Raw genomic sequence first — 19,091 nt, 5'->3', positions numbered from 1 at the left:
ATTTTCCGATCTGTAGGTACAGATCTATCGGTGAGCGAGCGGTTGTATATGAGTGCTAAGTAGGGAGCTATTGTATCAGCGTAATCTGAAAGGAACCTAATCGGTATACAATCTGGACCTGAAGACTTGCCCGTATCAAGCGATTTGAGTTGCGTCGCAACCCCTAAGGTATCTACTTCTAAGAAACTCATGCTAGCAGCTGTTCGTGTTTCAAATTCTGGAATATTCCATTCATCGTCCCTGGTGAAGGAATTTTGGAAAACTGCGTTCAATAACTCCGCTTTAGCGGCACAGTCGTCGGTAACAGTACCATCGGCACTGCGCAGCGAAGGTATTGACTGCGTCTTGCCGCTTGTGTACTTTACATAGGACCAGAATTTCTGCGGATTTTCTACCAAATTTCATTGTGGAACCTATTAAAGGCATCTCGCATTGAAGTCCGTGCCAAATTTCGCGCGTCTGTGAATTTTAGCCAATCTTCGGGATTTCGCGTTCTTCTGAACTTCGCATGCTTTTTCCGTTGCCTCTGCAACAGAGTTCGGACCTGTTTTGTGTACCACGGGGGATCAGTTCCATCTCTTGCCAATCTATGAGGTATGAATCTCTCAATTGCTGTTGCTATATATCTTTGAATTTGAGCCACATCTCGTCTACATTTGCATAGTCAGTGCCACAGGGGAGTGTTATGGGACCATTGCTTTTCACAATATATATAAATGACCTAGTAGATAGTGTCTGAAGTTCCATGCGGCTTTTTGCGGATGATGCTGTAGTATACAGACAAGTTGCAGCATTAGAAAATTGCAGCAAAATGCAGAAAGATCTGCAGCGGATAGGCACTTGGTGCAGGGAGTGGCAACTGTCCCTTAAAATAGACAAATGTAATGTATTGCGAATACATAGAAAGAAGGATCCTTTATTGTATGATTATATGATAGTGGAACAAACACTGGTAGCAGTTACTTCTGTAAAATATATGGGAGTATGCGTGCGGAACGATTTGAAGTGGAATGATCATATAAAATTAATTGTTGGTAAGGCAGGTACCAGGTTGAGATTCATTGGGAGAGTCCTTATAAAATGTAGTCCATCAACAAAGGAGGTGGCTTATAAAACACTCATTTGACCTATACTTGAGTATTGCTCATCAGTGTGGGATCTGTACAAGATTGGGTTGACGGAGGAGATAGAGAAGATCCAAAGAAGAGCGGCGCGTTTTGTCACAGGATTATTTGGTAACAGTGATAGCGTTACGGAGATGTTTAGCAAACTCAAGTGGCAGACTCTGCAAGAGAGGCGCTCTGCATCGCGGTGTAGCTTGCTCGCCAGGTTTCAAGAGGGTGCATTTCTGGATGAGGTATCGAATATATTGCTTCCCCCTACTTATACCTCCCGAGGAGATCACGAATGTAAAATTAGAGAGATTCGAGCACACATGGAGGCTTTCAGACAGTCATTCTTCCCGCGAACCATACGCGACTGGAACAGAATAGGGAGGTAATGACAGTGGCACGTAAAGTGCCCTCCGCCACACACCGTTGGGTGGCTTGCGGAGTATAAATGTAGATACTGTTGAGACAAAACTGTTGGACTTTTTGCGAAAGCAAACATTCCACCCAACATGGTGAATTATTTATTTATTTATTTATTTATTTATTGCAATCGATTTCACTTTTAGGCACATAGCACGGCAATCTTTTAAAGCTACTACCTAGTCATTTAAAAAATGCATAAACAAATGCTAATTTCACCCACAATAAATGTTACATTTTGAAGTCCCTAGTTGTGGGCACAAAGAATTTGCGAAAATAATTTTTTTAGGCATCTTCTTCGTAATATGAATTTTTAAATATATTCACAATTATCACAAGGAATGTGAATAATATGTAATTTCTTTCCAAATGAGCATTCACTGACAGCTAGAAAATATATCAAAATTTATGTAATTCACTGAGTAAGTGGGGCAGCTAATAGGCCAGTGCGAGAGATGACACACAAATTCCACAATTCATGTTATCTCTGAAATCTTACCCAAGATACATGCAAAAATTTGGTTGCATTTCTCCAATGTTACTTTGTTGAAAGTTCATAAAAGACAACAAGCATTCACTTGCATATCGAAATTAAGAAGCATAAGCTTCAAATTGTGATAAACACAATTTCTTGTCCGGAAAAAATGATCATGGAAATGGGGGACAGGGGGACGGGGGGGGGGGGAGGGAGTTATTTCTCATCACATTCTACCCTGCAACTTCCTTACTAGTCTTTTAGACTGTTTTTGAGCAATATATTTACCTGGTGTCTCTCCAAAGAACTGTCAGGTGCATTTTCTCTGGTGTTTTGGCAGATATTTGCAATTTTGTTGTTGCGTTGTGTAAGCAGAGTCAGCCCAAGTAATTACTGCTCATCATGGCACTCCCAATGACGACAGAAAATGGTTTGTTTCCCATTACAAACAAAATAATTTTACAAAACTTCCAGCATGCTGGAGAATTTTATGTGCCCATTCAATAAGCACTCCCAAATTAGTCTCATAGGATACTGGTTTTATCAATAAATATTAACAGTGACAGTAAAACACGAATAACAAAGGGTGATCCAGCTGCGATTCAGCACGTTGCATGCTCAGCAGTACCAGTCAAAGTAGTCCAGGGTAGTGCTGTCACTGCTGGAGTACTGGTTATTCTTCATGTTTTACTGTCCCTAATAATACACTCCTGGAAATGGAAAAAAGAACACATTGACACCGGTGTGTCAGACCCACCATACTTGCTCCGGACACTGCGAGAGGGCTGTACAAGCAATGATCACACGCACGGCACAGCGGACACACCAGGAACCGCGGTGTTGGCCGTCGAATGGCGCTAGCTGCGCAGCATTTGTGCACCGCCGCCGTCAGTGTCAGCCAGTTTGCCGTGGCATACGGAGCTCCATCGCAGTCTTTAACACTGGTAGCATGCCGCGACAGCGTGGACGTGAACCGTATGTGCAGTTGACGGACTTTGAGCGAGGGCGTATAGTGGGCATGCGGGAGGCCGGGTGGACGTACCGCCGAATTGCTCAACACGTGGGGCGTGAGGTCTCCACAGTACATCGATGTTGTCGCCAGTGGTCGGCGGAAGGTGCACGTGCCCGTCGACCTGGGACCGGACCGAAGCGACGCACGGATGCACGCCAAGACCGTAGGATCCTACGCAGTGCCGTAGGGGACCGCACCGGCACTTCCCAGCAAATTAGGGACACTGTTGCTCCTGGGGTATCGGTGAGGACCATTCGCAACCGTCTCCATGAAGCTGGGCTACGGTCCCGCACACCGTTAGGCCGTCTTCCGCTCACGCCCCAACATCGTGCAGCCCGCCTCCAGTGGTGTCGCAACAGGCGTGAATGAAGGGACGAATGGAGATGTGTCGTCGTCAGCGATGCAAGTCGCTTCTGCCTTGGTGCCAATGATGGTCGTATGCGTGTTTGGCGCCGTGCAGGTGAGCGCCACAATCAGGACTGCATACGACCGAGGCACACAGGGCCAACACCCGGCATCATGGTGTGGGGAGCGATCTCCTACACTGGCCGTACACCACTGGTGATCGTCGAGGGGACACTGAATAGTGCACGGTACATCCAAACCGTCATCGAACCCATCGTTCTACCATTCCTAGACCGGCAAGGGAACTTGCTGTTCCAACAGGACAATGCACGTCCGCATGTATCACGTGCCACCCAACGTGTTCTAGAAGGTGTAAGTCAACTACCCTGGCCAGCAAGATCTCCGGATCTGTCCCCCATTGAGCATGTTTGGGACTGGATGAAGCGTCGTCTCACGCGGTCTGCATGTCCAGCAAGAACGCTGGTCCAACTGAGGCGCCAGGTGGAAATGGCATGGCAAGCCGTTCCACAGGACTACATCCAGCATCTCTACGATCGTCTCCATGGGAGAATAGCAGCCTGCATTGCTGCGAAAGGTGGATATACACTGTACTAGTGCCGACATTGTGCATGCTCTGTTGCCTGTGTCTACGTGCCTGTGGTTCTGTCAGTGTGATCATGTGATGTATCTGACCCCAGGAATGTGTCAATAAAGTTTCCCCTTCCTGGGACAATGAATTCACGGTGTTCTTATTTCAATTTCCAGGAGTGTACATGCTGATAAAACAAATATTGCACTAGACTATTTCTGAAGCACTCTTTCAAACAGGCACTTAAAATTCCACTTTAAAAATCATTTATCTCATAACGGGAAACAAGTTGACACTTTCCGTCAACACTAGGAATCACATGAAGAGGAGGAGGAGACTAGTGTTCAACATCCCATCAACAATGAGGTCATTAGGGAAGGAGTGGAGGCTCAGCTTAGGGAAGCATGGGGAGGGAAATCGGCTGTGCTCTTTCAAAGGAACCATCCCAGCATTTGCCTGAAGCAATTTAGGGAAGTCACAAAAAATCTATATCAAGGTGGTCAGACATGAGTTTGAATCATCATACTCCCAAATGCGTGTCATGGGCATCACATGAAAGATGTGACGAGCACTATTTGTTTGGGCTCACTCCAGCTACACAATACAAAAACAATACTGATATCAACTGGAACACCAGAGAAAATGCACCTAATGACTCTTAGGAGGGACACCCTGTATATACATATGGTGAGGGAGCACAGGAGAATGTCAAGAAACACTGGTCTACTGGTAAGTTCATGGCCACGTTCTGCATGCACTGAACTGCCCTCGAACATTGAGCCTACCATACAGAACTGTCACTATATGGATTTCATACATTTGGACCCATCATGGATGTTCTTGGTGAAGAGTGTTCCATGACTAATGCAAAGATGTAACAGTTTGTGTGGAATTAGCTCTTTTAAGACCAACATTAAAAACTTTGTTGACCGATGATAAAGAACCAATAAAATGGATGGGTGTAAAACAATATAGTAACACCAATATAGTAATTCTGTGTTAATTCTGGATGATAAAAATTTCATTACACAAGACTCATCCATATGTGATACATCCTCAAAGTATTCGAATTTGTCAGATGACATGTACCACAACTATGTCACTGAATTTTGTTGCTGCCATGAGAACTTAAAGAATACTGAGGATGTAAGAAACCTAACTGAGGTCACAACAACCAAGAAAAGGAAATAAGTAACAATTCAAAATAGGACATAGCTTGCACATAAGTAAGTGGATTGATATTTAATATTTCACATTATATTTGGATACAAGGACGCCATTAATATGAGGAATGTAATAATAGCTACAACTGACCAAAACTAAACTTTTGTAATTAATTTCTCATAATGGATATCTCTCCTGTGTGCTGCACTGTTGCCGTACTTCGCGACAATCAAATTACTCATTCAACAGTCATTGTTTTCTTTCTTTCCTTTTTTTTAATAATGTGGCTGGGAATGTGTACCTGTAAATGTTCTAGTGCAATTAAAATAAGGTCAGGTGATGGCAATAAACATGAACTGCTTCACGAGCAGGTGAGCGGGATTATTTACCACATTCATAACTTTTTCAAATCTGAATTTTAAAGCAGAACTCCTACTGATGACATCTGAAGACACTAGAGTGGACTGCAGAAGCTTGTCGTCTCGCCAAAAGAACTGTAAAGAGGATTGTAAACAGAAGTGTCAGAGCTGTAGGAACCTTATGAAAGGTTGGTTTTATGTCGCCTGGAAAGCTTCAAATCACAAGAAACATGTAGCACAAATGGATGGTTCTGACAATGATGTTTTACAGCACTCCATGTGAATGGTGAATATCCAATATCACAAAAGCGTGTTACAATTAAGCATGATACAATTGGCTTTCAATGGCAGTGCTTTGTCGATGTAAAGATATTTTAACAGATATTGGTTTCAAATTGTTAAGAAGAGTGTTTTTAGTTGAAAGAAATGACATGGTGCAGTAAAAAACACATCCCATACAAAGATGCATGATAAAAGAAGAGGAGGTGGTTCAACGTTGTATTACCTTGTTGAAACATGGGAGAATCAGAATCATTTCAAGAAGACCCACAGGAGAATGAGTGAGAGTACTGATAGTTTTAAAATTTCCGTAGGAAAAGGTACTCAGATAACTGGGTTTGCTCTTGAGAGTAAACTTGTATTTAGGTGTAAGAAAAAAGCAGTGACTACTATTCACAAATTAATGGTGTCAGTTTAAAGAAATGGTTCATTGAACAATACTCTTGCCATACTTTGTTTCAAAGTCGGTCATTGTAATGTACCAAGGCAGTTATCATTCAGCTATTGAGAAAACACCAAGTACAAACGCCAGGAAAATGCATATTGCTCTCTGCCTTAAAAATGAAAATATCCCAAACAATACAAGCCAGACTCGTTCCGAACTCCTGCAGCTCATTAATTTATACGACTCACACGAAAGAATGTACGAACTCAAATCTTTTTCCGAGTGAATGTGGTCACACAGTTTGTGTTTACCTGCATATCACTGATAGCATAACCTGATGGAATTAATTTGAGTACAGATTAAAGACTGTGAAGGAGAGAAAAAAAGAAACATTCAAGATAACAGACAATGAATCGCTTGTGCAAGACGCAAGAGACAATGTCCCCTCTTCACCATGTGTATACAATGTGCGGCACACTGAAAAGCTTTACGAAGAAGACTTTGATAGGGACGGGAAGATGGACCTAAGCTTTGGATCTATTCTTGTAAATTTACCGTTAGATTGTTCGGACAGAAAGTCAAAGAGCAGTGACAATGGTATTACAATGTAGACCTTGGAACAAAGTAAAGTAATAATATATCTTGGTCTTGAAGAATTGTGGTTTAAAAGAATGTATTTGTCAACTTATCAGTTGCATACATAGTATGTGAGAACTTTCTATCCTTCATTCATTAGGAATTTCTATCCTATGAAGTATGCAGACCATAATGTTCAATGTATTGCCCAAAGAGAAGTTAGGCTTTTTCCGGAGTATTTTACGCTCTAATAACTGGTGAGAATGTGGCCAGATAAATTCGTGAAAAGTCCGTTATTTTGACAAATAAACTACTGTCATTTTCAAGGCACAAATTGGAAAATGCCGTAAAATGAAAGGGAGGGTTATCTGTTGAGATATTTATGGTTTTCAACGTTATCAGTCAGTATTCCCTTGTTCAATGGATCATAAATGAAGCCTCTCACTGTAATGTCAAATGAGTTAATTTACAGTCATCTCAAATGAGTTAATTTACAGTTATAATGTCCACTGACAGAGAAAATATGTCAACATACTGACCATTTTTACAATAGTCTTTTACACTAGTCTTTTCTACCAGTAATTCTTCTTTACGCACAGTGATTACACTTAAGTATAGTCAAACACACCTACATATATGCCTAAAATACATTTTTAACAGTTCTATGGAGTAGAAGTAGTTGTCGAGCAAATGTAACGATTTCATTTTGTGCTCGAGTTAATTTTGTTGTGTATTACATATTTACTTATAATGCAGTCCAAAAACACAATAAATGACAATTATTGCTATTCACCTCATAGATCTAAATGTATAATATGATGTACCATAGGCAAATGAACCTGACTGTTGTCCGCAGCAACAAAGTTCAGCAATACAGACTATGTGTGCTTGTTTTCTGCTGTCAAGCACACACAGATCTCATCCCATCCACACTTCCCTGCCGCTCCTCCTCAATGGATGGAAGCACCATCCTAAATGACACAGGTTATAGTAGATAGGAATCGTAACCACATTACATCCAACAAAAGGTCAAGAAACAATTAAATCAATGGATTGCCATTTGCAAATTAATGCAAAGAATCTGAAACCTATTCTATCAGGAAAAGTCATAAAAACAAATTTTTCGGATTCACATACTGCAGCATAAAATCTGGGAAAAGATAATTAACAAGAACACAATAGTCTTGTTCTTCAAACTTCACAGGATTTCAAAATGTAAGGAATCAGTCTTGAAAAATACACTGGACCTAAGAAAGAAAAATTTTCTTTTCATTTAAAAACTGCCAAATTTATGTAATTAGCAAGGCAACGAGCAATCTTGGTGATATTAGGTTCTTTCATTAAAAATCTTTAACTGTATCATAAAAGGCACAATAGCAGTTGTCAGATATTTATGGACAACCAAAGATAATTCTGCATCTTGCGAAAGACAGCCATTAACATACTACTACAAGTGCTCAAAACTTTATCTGGAGAAATGATAGATACTTACCAATGAAATCTACAACTGTTAGTTTCAATGAACCTGGCGTATCATCGGGATGAATTTGTTTGTCATTGAGCATAAATAACAACTTATCTTCAGTAACACCTTCCAAATCACTGAAGAACTGGAAGATAGTTTTCATCATCTGATGCTGAAAATTTTGGAAATATATTGTACTATTTTAGATTAGTATTGTTAAAATAAAAAACTGGCAATGTTAACAAGTTTGTATTCTTGGAGAGTAATAAAACATAGAGAAAAATTTTATAAATTCACCACAAGTACATTCACAATATCTAGATGGAATCCTCTGGTTACACGGGACTCTTGTTTCCTGCATCCTGCAATTTGCAGGACATGCACGATGATAGGTCCCCTCTCTGAAATGTGTCAAGTTACATGACTGTAGCTGGCATAGCTTATCAGTTTAAGGCAGCCATCATTACATCTGTCCATTAGGTAGCAGTGCAACTGAGCATGCAGTTAAGAGGAGTTCTTTACATTCAGTTTCACAGAAGGAAAGATACACAACATTTTTTCCATCATATTTTAAAATAAGGAAATACAGGATGTTCTGAGAGGAACGGTCAAATTCAGGGATATGATAGGAATGATCATTCAAAGCACAAAAAAATGTAGTTAACTTGGGTTCTAAAATGGATACCTCAAGAGCTAGGAGCACTTTTTCACCTTCACTACTGTGAAACACATCTCCTCAGCTGAAAAAGTGCTCATGGCTCTTAAGGTACTCATTTTAGAGCCCATATGTACTAGACAATGTGGTTCCTCTCCATACTACCTCCTCCAAAAATATGGAAAGGAAAGAGCTAGGAGTAGAAGAGATTTGTTTCACATTATCTAAGATGAAGAGCTCACAGCTCTTATTAAGGTATGCATTTTAGAGCCCATCTTTATTACACTTTTTTGCCTTGAATGAGTGATCCTGTTATATCTCTGATTAATGACCATTCCTCCCATATGGTGAACCTGAAATTGAATAATTCAGGATCCCACGTCTCTCCAGACTGCAAAACATTGAAATAGAAACTGCTGATTTGCCTCTATCTTTGCAATTCTATTCGTTCACTTATTACTTTTAGATTATGTGCTATCTGCTTGATGTACTAAATTGTTGGTCTCTCTAGAGCATTCTTACTTCACATATTTTCTTGTACGATTTTTGCTGTGAAAGAATAATGTCTATAAAAGTATCCAACCCAGTGGTTCTATTCACTGACAGTCCTCCACAGCAATCTTTTTTTCTACTTCATTATTGAAAATCTCTTTTCATCAGGCTTTCTGAAAGGCCTGTAGCCTTTTACTATTAGCAAAAGTTTTTACTTGTTGATACTGGTGTTTCAACTACTGTTATTCAATGTTATTATCTTCTTATTACTGAACAATGTTTTCATTTGTGAAATTCTGCATATGATCTTCTGACAGAATCTACCCTCACTGGTAATTCTGCCACCTAGGTATTTAAAACTAGTTAATTATTTCAGAGTCTCTCTATCCATATTTACATTTTGCTGCTATTGCAATTCATCCCTTGCCAAGATATCATTTTTTTTCTTATTTATGATCATACAATTAAGATTCTGAAAAGATCCTGTACATGCAAGAATCTAATAATTTCAATTCTAAAAAAGGCTAGTGATGCCACAGACCTCTGCTTCTGCAACTGGGAAGTTCTGCACATTTTTTCACATCCGTATCCATACCAAGTTCTGCATTTTTATATCAGAAGTTTATCAGAAATTTCAACAAAGGTTATATTATCAATGTGTGGGCTTATTGGCCCAATACATCAGCTGCTGCACAGATGGGAGTTCGTTGAGTGGGGCATATAGCAAGCTGACACGTGCCCATAGCGGTTATTGCATTTATTGGATTATTAAACAGTGATCTCTGTCCATTGCCACAAAAGTACAGTGTTTTCTCACTTGTCAGTCTACTTTGTGTTGCTGTATAATATTACTATGATGTACAGTGTTTTTTAGTCAACGGTTTTGTGGTGAATAATTAGTTAAGACTGAAATAATGAAACCAAAAACAAGTCACTTGAAATTGTTTTAATGGGATGAATGATTTGAGTGCCAAATGCAAAATCTGTGACAAACTATATACGCAAAAAGGGTGCACAACCACTGCACTGAAGAGTCATCTTAAATCATCACATGGCAAGAAGTTCATGGAGTTTGGGAAGTTAAATCAAAATTATCAAACTTTCAGTGGAGGTGAAAAAACAAAATGTTAATCAATATTTATCTAACAATGTAGTCAATACTAATAATATATTTCGATTATTATAGGGTGACCTCTGTCCACTGCTGGTGCAAAAACTGTTTTATCTGAATGATTCACAATACAATAACATTTTAAAGAGCTCACCCAAACCTTAGTTCTGGTTACAAGTTGATAGATAATCTGCCTTTTCTTGTTGGTGCCAGCACTTAATGACATAAGCATATAATAGTCTGTAGCATTGAATAAATACACCACTGTAGTACATGAGCTGCACACGGATATATGTTAGCAATATTCCACAAAATTTAAATTGCCACTCATCCAATCTAAGGTGAGCACTTTAAAAAGTAATTGCACTCTATATAAAAACATTTCTAAGAATTCCATCTTTCATTTATCTGTAGGAGAGTGAGTGTACACACGTAACTGTTTATAATTTGAGCCAATACCAATCACGTTGCATTTATTCAGTGGAATGCTAATTTCTTTATTGTATTTTATTCTCCATATTGCATACCAGGTGTCAATAACTTTTGACCATCAACAGTTCTAAAATAAACACTAGTGATGGTAAATAAGTTACTGAAACCTAGTATGCAGTATGAAGAATAAAATCCAATATTTATAAATTGACACTCTACTAAGAAACTGCAGCTTGATTTATAGATTGTTTCAGAAATGCTCCTTTTATGACTGCCACTTTAGCTGGGCATGTTATAAATTACTGATGTGCTCTACTTAACAACCTGGAATTTTATATTTGTAGTACTTTTTACTTATTTAACTTCTTGGGGTATTTTATTTTACTATTTTTATTGTGTCATTGTTTCTTTTACTCTGGCCAAATATGCTAAAACAACAACTTACTTGGTAAGAAAGTCTACAAGTAAATGATTATTGGGACTCCTCACACCTAAAGTCTCAACAAATGGATCATGTGATTGCTGAAATGATTGCTCTCCAGAACTTATCGCTTAATTTTGTCAATGGTACTGGCTTTCACTGAATAATGAATGCTGCTCTTCCAAAATATGTCGTAACGTCATGAATTTTTTACTTCATATTTGTGCAAGAACTTGTATAATAAGCTGGCAAGAAAAATCAAAAATTTACTTAAGAGTTTGAAAAAATGTCTTTCACAACTGACATATGGTCTGATCTACATTCTGGAAATCCATTACTTAAGTTTTACTTCTCATGGTATTTCAAAGGATTTTCACAAGATGCCTATAATTTTAGAATGTAAAGTCATGGCTGGGCATCATACGGGTGACATACTAGTATCAACAAAATTTGAAACGACGCTTCAAGAATGGGGCATAAATCACCAAGCAGTGCATTGTATTGCTTGTGATTATGGATCTAACATAATTAAAGCACTGCAGTTTTCCGGCATTGATGATGTGAATTGCACAATACATCAGATTCAGCTTTGTATTCGAGCTGCTGCGAAATCACAGAAGTAGCTGCTACAACTTACTGCTAAATTGAAAAAACCACTACCTACTTAAATCATTCCTCGGTCACATAAACTGAGCTGGCAAAAATTCAAAGGGAATGCCTTAATCAACCTGCTATATCTGACATTCAGGATTGCCCAACATGGTAAATATTATTAAATATATATAAATTGATTTTAATTTTATGGTAAATCTTTATTGTAAGTATTGTGTGCTTCGTTTTTATGAAAATCCTATCTGTTAATTTAATTTCTTCTATTTCCAGCTGGAACAGCAAGTTCTATATGATGGAACGATTTTCAAAGCTCAAGGATTCGCTAATTTTGTACTTACATTCAAATCCAATAATGATAATCTGCACATGTTCAAAAATTTGTAGAATTAATGAAACCATTCAAAGAAATTACTAAAAACTCTAGCAGTTCTCATTTCATGACTCATACAGCTAATTCAAGATTTTGTGACCACTTTACAGCAAGAAGAAACAAACACTGATACTTCTGAACAATTGCAAAATTTTATAAGAAAATTATGTGATGATATGAATTCAAGCACAAGATTTGGAGAACTGACCAAAAACAATTGTGACGTATGTAGATCTGTGACACAAGTCAAAATTTTTCAATGGCATCATCACAAAGCAAGCTAAGCCCAAATACTTATTTTGATGAAGATGAAAGCCAGATATAGAAATTCATTTCAAGATGACTGCATACCTGCTAGCTCTAAAAGGTGCCGATTTAAAACTGAAAATCGGCCTTCAATACGTTGTGGCTTAATCACAGAATCTCAATTAGAATCATCATTACAAGTGTTACATTTTACGTTAAATGTGAACAGAGATCAGCAAGCCCCAACTACATTATGTGATCAAAAGTAACCGGACACCAGGCTGAAAATGACTTACAAGTTCATGGCCCCCTCCATTGGTAATGCTGGGATTCAAAATGGTGTTGGCCCACCCTTATCCTTGATGACAGCTTCCACTCTAGCAGGCATACGTTCAATCAGGTGCTGGAAGGTTTCTTGGGGAATGGCAGCCCATTCTTCATGGAGTGCTGCACTGAGGAGAGGTATCGATGTCAGTCAGTGAGGCTTGGCATGAAGTCAGTGTTCCACAACATCCCAAAGGTGTTCTATAGCATTCAGGTCAAGATTCTGTGTAGGCCAGTCCATTACAGGGATGTTATTGTCGTGTAACCACTCCGCCACAGGCCACGCATTAAGAACAGCTGCTCGATCATGTTGAAAGATGCAATCGCCATCCCCAAATTGCTCTTCAACAGTAAAAAGCAAGAAGGTGCTTAAGGCATCAACGCAGGCCTGTGTTGTGATAGTGCCATGCAAAACAGCAAGGGGTGCAAGCCCCATCCTTGAAAAACGCGACCACACCATAACCACAACTCCAAATTTTACTGTTGGCACTACACACACTGGCAGATGACGTACACCGGGCATTCGCCATACCCACACCCTGCCATCAGATCGCTAAATTGTCTACCATGATTCATCACTCCACAAAACATTTTTCCACTGTTCAATTGACCATTGTTTACGCTCCTTACACCACGCGAGGCATCGTTTGGCATTTACCAGCGTGATGTGTTGCGTATGAGCAGCCGCTCAGCCATGAAATCCAAGTTTTCTCACCTCCCGCCTAACTGTCATAGTACTTGCAGTAGATCCTGATGCAGTTAGGAATTCCTGTGTGATAGTCTGCATAGATGTCTGCCTATTACACATTATGACGCTCTTCAATTGTCAGCGGTCTCTGTCAGTCAACAGACGAGGTTGGCCCGTACGCTTTTGTGCTGTATGTGTCCCTTCACGTTTCCACTTCAGTATAACATCGGAAGTAGTGGACCTAGGCATGTTTAGGAGTGTGGAAATCTCACATACAGATGTATGACACAAGTGATACTCAGTCACCTGACCACATTCAAAGTCTGTGAGTTCCGTAGAGTGCCCCATTTTGCTCTCTCACAATGTCTAATGACTACTGAGGTCACTGATATGGAGTACCTGGCAGTAGGTGGCACCACACACATATGCAGCAGTCCTCAGCAGTTAGGAGGCCTAGATCAGCTGCAGAGTCTGACAGAAAGAAGAAGGTTCTGCTGCTAGGTAGTTCGCACGGTAGAGGTGTGGGCCATCAGTTGCAGGAAGTGTTGGGGAGTGAGTACCAAGTCACCAGTATTGTGAAGCCTGGTGCATGGTTGGCTGATGTGACTGACAGCATAGGGGAGTTATGCAGGAATTTTGTGAAGGAGGATCAGATAGTGACAGTGGGTCAAGCAGGGAACAGTCTTGATAGGGACGGGGAATATGATGTAGATGGTGAACTGGTAAAGATAGCTAGTCAAACTGGTGGTACTAATGTGCATTTTGTGGAACTGTTTCAGCATCATGATAGGCCTCACCTTAATGCGGCTGTTAGGTGCGTTAACGTGGGGCTGGGGAGGGTGCAGATGGCAGAGGTCATGGGTCACATATCAGTGATGCCAGCTGGGTCTATCAGTAGATCGAGTTTCACTTGGCATGGCCTGCACCTCGATAGGTATGGGAAGGGGAGGCTGGCTAACTTATAGGTGACAGTGTAGTGGGTGGCAGTACTGGTGGTGGGGGTGGGGTCACTCATGGAAAAATTCCTTAGTAGTTGGTGTTAGAGCTGCACCTTTTTTAGATTGAAGTCAGCTGATAGGTATAACTGCTTAAAGGAAGTCCCTGTAACTAAGGGCTCACCTTCAGAAGATACACTACTGGCCATTAAAATTGCTACACTACGAAGATGATGTGCTACAGACACGAAATTTAACCGACAGGAGGAAGATGCTGTGATATGCAAATGATTAGCTTTTCAGAGCATTCACACAAGTTTGGCACCAGTGGCGACACCTACAACGTGCTGACATGAGGAACGCTTCCAACCCATTTCTCATACACAAACAGCAGCTGACCGGCGTTGCCTGGTGAGACGTTGTTGTGATGCCTCGTGTAAGGAGGAGAAATGCGTACCATCACGTTTCCGACTTTGATAAAGGTTGGATTGTAGCCTATCACAATTGCAGTTTATCGTATAGCAACATTGCTGCTCGTGTTGGTCGAGATCCAATGACTGTTAGCAGAATATGGAATCGGTGGGTTCAGGAGGGTAATACGGAACGCCGTGCTGGATCCCAACGGCCTCGTAGTCGAGATGACAGTCATCTTATCCACATGGCTGTAACGGATCGTGCAGCCACGTCTCAATCCCTTAGTCAACAGATGGGGACGTTTGCAAGACAACAACCATGCAGCAGCATGGACTATCAGCTCGGAGACCATGGCTGCGGTTACCCTTGACGCTGCATCACAGACAGGAGCACCTGCGATGGTGTACTCAACGACGAACATGGTGCACGAATGGCAAAGCGTCATTTTTTCGGATGAATCGAGGGTCTGTTTACAGGATCATGATGGTCACATCCCTGTTTGGCGATATTGCGGTGAACGCACATTGGAAGCGTGTATTCGTCATCGCCATACTGGCGTATCACCCAGCGTCATGGTATGGGGTGCCACTGGTTACACTTCTCGGTCACCTCTTGTTCCCATTGATGGCACTTTTTACAGTGGACGTCACATTTCAGATGTGTTACGATCCATGGCTCTACCCTCTATTCGATCCCTGCGAAAACCTACGTTTCAGCAGGATAATGCACGACCGCACATTGCAGGATACAGAAAATGTTCGACTGCTGCCCTGGCCAGCACATTCTCCAGATCTCTCATCAATTGAAAACGTCTGGTCACTGGTGGCCAAGCAACTGGCTTGTCGCAATATGCCAGTCACTACTCTTGATGAACTGTGGTATGGTGTTGAAGCCGCATGGGCAGCTGTACCTGTACACGCCATCCAAGCTCTGTTTGACTCAATGCCCAGGCATATCAAGGCCGTTATTACGGCCAGAGGTGGTTGTTCTGGGTACTGATTTCTCAGGATCTATGCACCCAAATTGCGTGAAAATGTAATCACATGTCAGTTCTAGTATAATATATTTGTCCAACGAATACCCGTTTATCGTCAGAGTTTCTTCTTGGTGTAGCAATTTTAATGGCCAGTAGTGCATTATGTTTCCAAGTAGAGAAGGAATTAGCATATTTCATCAAAAAATAAGAGGTATTAAGATAAAGTTATTGAACTGCTTACAGATGTTGACTCTGAAATTATTGGTGTATCAGAGCACCACTTAAATAATTTGACAATTCAGAGGCTTCCTTTATCAGCATACAGATTAGCTAGCTTTTTCTCAAGGAGTTCCTTGTGGGGTTGGGGAGTGGCTATGTACGTAAAAAACAATATTCCATTTGAGTCCATAGACGTATCACGGCACTGAACAGATATTTGAATGTTGTGCAGGGGCAGTTGAATTTAGTGAAACTAATCTTCTAATTGTTGTTGTTTATAGGTCCCCTAACTCTGATTTCAGAGCATTTCTGCTCAAGCTAGTGAGGGTTCTTGATTCACTTTGTAGGAAATACCAGAAATTAGTTATACGTGGTGACTTCAATATAAATTTTGTATATGATGGTGCAAGAAATAGGATGTTGGAAGATCTCCTAAATTCATATGATCTGATGCAGACTGTGGTTTTTCCAACTAGGGTGCAAGGGAACAGTAGCACAGCCATAGACAATATTTCTATTCATTCTTCATTACTAGATGGGCATTCTGTTAGTAAAAGGGTGAATGGCCTTTCAGACCATGATACACAAACTTTAACTCTAAAAGGCTTCTGTACTCAAACAAATGTCACATTTAATTACAAACTATGTAAGAATGTTACTCCAACAGCAACAGAGAGTTTTTTTAAACCTTGCCAAGGAACAAGAGTGGCAAGATGTTTGTAGTGTCAGTAACATAGATGATAAATATAATGCTTTCCGTAACACATTTCTCATGCTCTGTAAGAGTTGCTTTCCATTAGAACGTTCTAACTGGGGTACTAGCTGTGATAGGCAGCCCTGGTGGCTGACTAGTGGGATAACGACATCATGTAGAACAAAGCTGTAATTATATCAAAATGTTAGAAGAAGTCACTATCAAGCTACAGTAGCCCATTACCAACAGTATCGTAAGGTGCTTAAAAATGTTAAACCATGTGGTCAGTTGCGAAGGAAGTGTCTGGTCAGCAGCACAAAGTCGACAATTTAAAGTCAGTTCGCAGTAAAAATATTTCTGTTACTGGTCAATCAGATATATGTTCAGTATTTAACAATCATTTTCTAAGCATTGCTAGTGAATTAAATACAAATTTAGTTTCTACAGGGAATCACATAACTTTCTTGGCAAATGCCTTTCCTAGATTGATGTCTGAAATACAGACAAGAGGGAGATTGAGTCAATAATTAAATCATTGAAGACTAAGGACTCTCATGGTTATGACGGAGTGCCTAGCAGAATATCAAAGTATTATGCTGCACATGTTAGTCCTGTACGTAGCCATATTTGTAATTTTTCCTTAAGGAATGGCCAGTTTCCTGAGCGATTAAAGTACTAAGTAGTAAAGCCGCTTTATAAAAAGGGAGAAAGGGATAATGTAGATAATTTTAGACCTATTTCTATGCCATCAGTGTTTGCTAAAGTTATTGAAAATGCTGTGTATGTAAAGATAATTGATCATTTTATATCACACGATTTGCTATCAAATGTACAGTTCAGCTTTAGAAGTCGTTTAAGAACTGAAAATGCTATATTCTCTTTTCTCTGTGGGGTACTGGATGGGCTAAACAAAAGGTTTCAAATGCTAGGCATATTTTTTTGATTTAACTAAGGCATTTTATTGTGTTGATCACAAAATGTTGCTCCAGAAGTTTGACCATTACGGAATATGGGGAGTAGCTCACAATTGGTTCACCTCTTACTTTGGCAACAGACGGCAAAAGGTCATTATTCACAATGTCGAGAATGACTGTGATATGGGGTATGAGTTGGGTACCGTTAAGTGAGGGGTGCTGCAGGGATCAGTGTTGGAGCCACTCCTGTTCCTTATTTATATAAATGATTGCAGATTCAGAAGGATGTAGGTTGCAGTAGGTACTGGGAGATGAAGAAGCCTACGCAGGATAGAGTAGCATGGAGAGCTGCATCAAACCAGTCTCAGGACTGAAGACCACAACAACAACAACATGCCCTCTAGTATTAGGGGTAACTCTAAAATATTTCTTTTTGCCGATGACACTAGCTTGGTAGTAAAGGATGTTGTAAGCAACATTGGTTCGGTTTCAAATAGTGCAGATGACCTAAGTTCATGGCTTGTAGAAAATAAACTAATGCTAAATCACAGTACGACTCAGTTTTTACAGTTCCTAACACACAATTCAACAAAACCTGACGTTTTAATTTCACAGAATGGGCATAAAATTAGTGAAACTGAACAGTTTAAATTTCTTGGTGTTCAGATTGATAGTAAATTGTTGTGGAAAGCCCACGTTCAGGATATTGTTCAAAGACTTAATGCTGCCATTTTTACTATTTGAACGATATCTTAAGGGAGTGATCGTTCGACACAAAAATTAGTCTACTTTGCTTATTTTCATTCGCTTACGTCGTATGGTATTATATTTTGGGGTAACTCTTCCTATTCTAAAAGAATACTTTTGGCTCAGAAACGGGTAGTGCAGGCAATAAGTGGTGTAAGTTCACGATCCTCTTGTTGATTGCTGTTCATGAATCTGGGCATTTTGACAATGGCCTCTCAATATATATATATTCCTTACTGTCATTTCTTGTTAACAATATTAGCTTATTCCCAAGAATAAGCAGCTTTCACTCACTTAATATTCAGCAGAAATCAAACCTGCATTTGGATTGGACTTCCTTAACTTCTGTGCAGAAAGGTGTGCAGTATACTGCTGCATTCATTTTCAATAAGCTACCACTTGAATTCAAAAATCTTAGCACTAATTCACATGCTTTCAAATTGAAACTGAAGAGTTTCCTCATGGGTCATTCCTTCTATTATGTTGACGAGTTCCTTGAGAAATTAAGCTGATTCTTGTTGTATTGTTGATTACGTTTACTTAAACTTATTGACTGACTTTTCACGGGTTCATAAACATTTTATTTTTATCTGTTATTACTTTTCTGTTGTAATTTCATGTACTGACATGTTCCATGACCTTGGAGATTTGCTCCTTAAT

At 39.9% G+C, this 19,091-nt stretch overlaps 1 protein-coding gene across 5 annotated transcripts in view; it reads right to left on the bottom strand.

The window, feature by feature from the left end:
* Nucleotides 1-19,091, bottom strand: part of LOC126203488 (uncharacterized protein CG4449) — a 175,252-nt gene that overhangs the window by 25,443 nt on the left and 130,718 nt on the right. For all 5 annotated transcript variants that reach the window (XM_049937816.1, XM_049937815.1, XM_049937814.1 and 2 more), the window contains exon 6: nucleotides 8,209-8,353. In XM_049937816.1, coding sequence (XP_049793773.1) covers nucleotides 8,209-8,353 — 145 coding nt within the window. The remainder of the gene's footprint in view (nucleotides 1-8,208; nucleotides 8,354-19,091) is intronic.

This window comes from Schistocerca nitens, chromosome 9, assembly GCF_023898315.1.
Source record: "Schistocerca nitens isolate TAMUIC-IGC-003100 chromosome 9, iqSchNite1.1, whole genome shotgun sequence".
Taxonomy (NCBI): Eukaryota; Metazoa; Arthropoda; class Insecta; order Orthoptera; family Acrididae; genus Schistocerca; species Schistocerca nitens.
The sequence above is the reverse complement of the archived record's forward strand: the minus strand, read 5'-3'. Positions and strand labels throughout refer to the sequence as shown.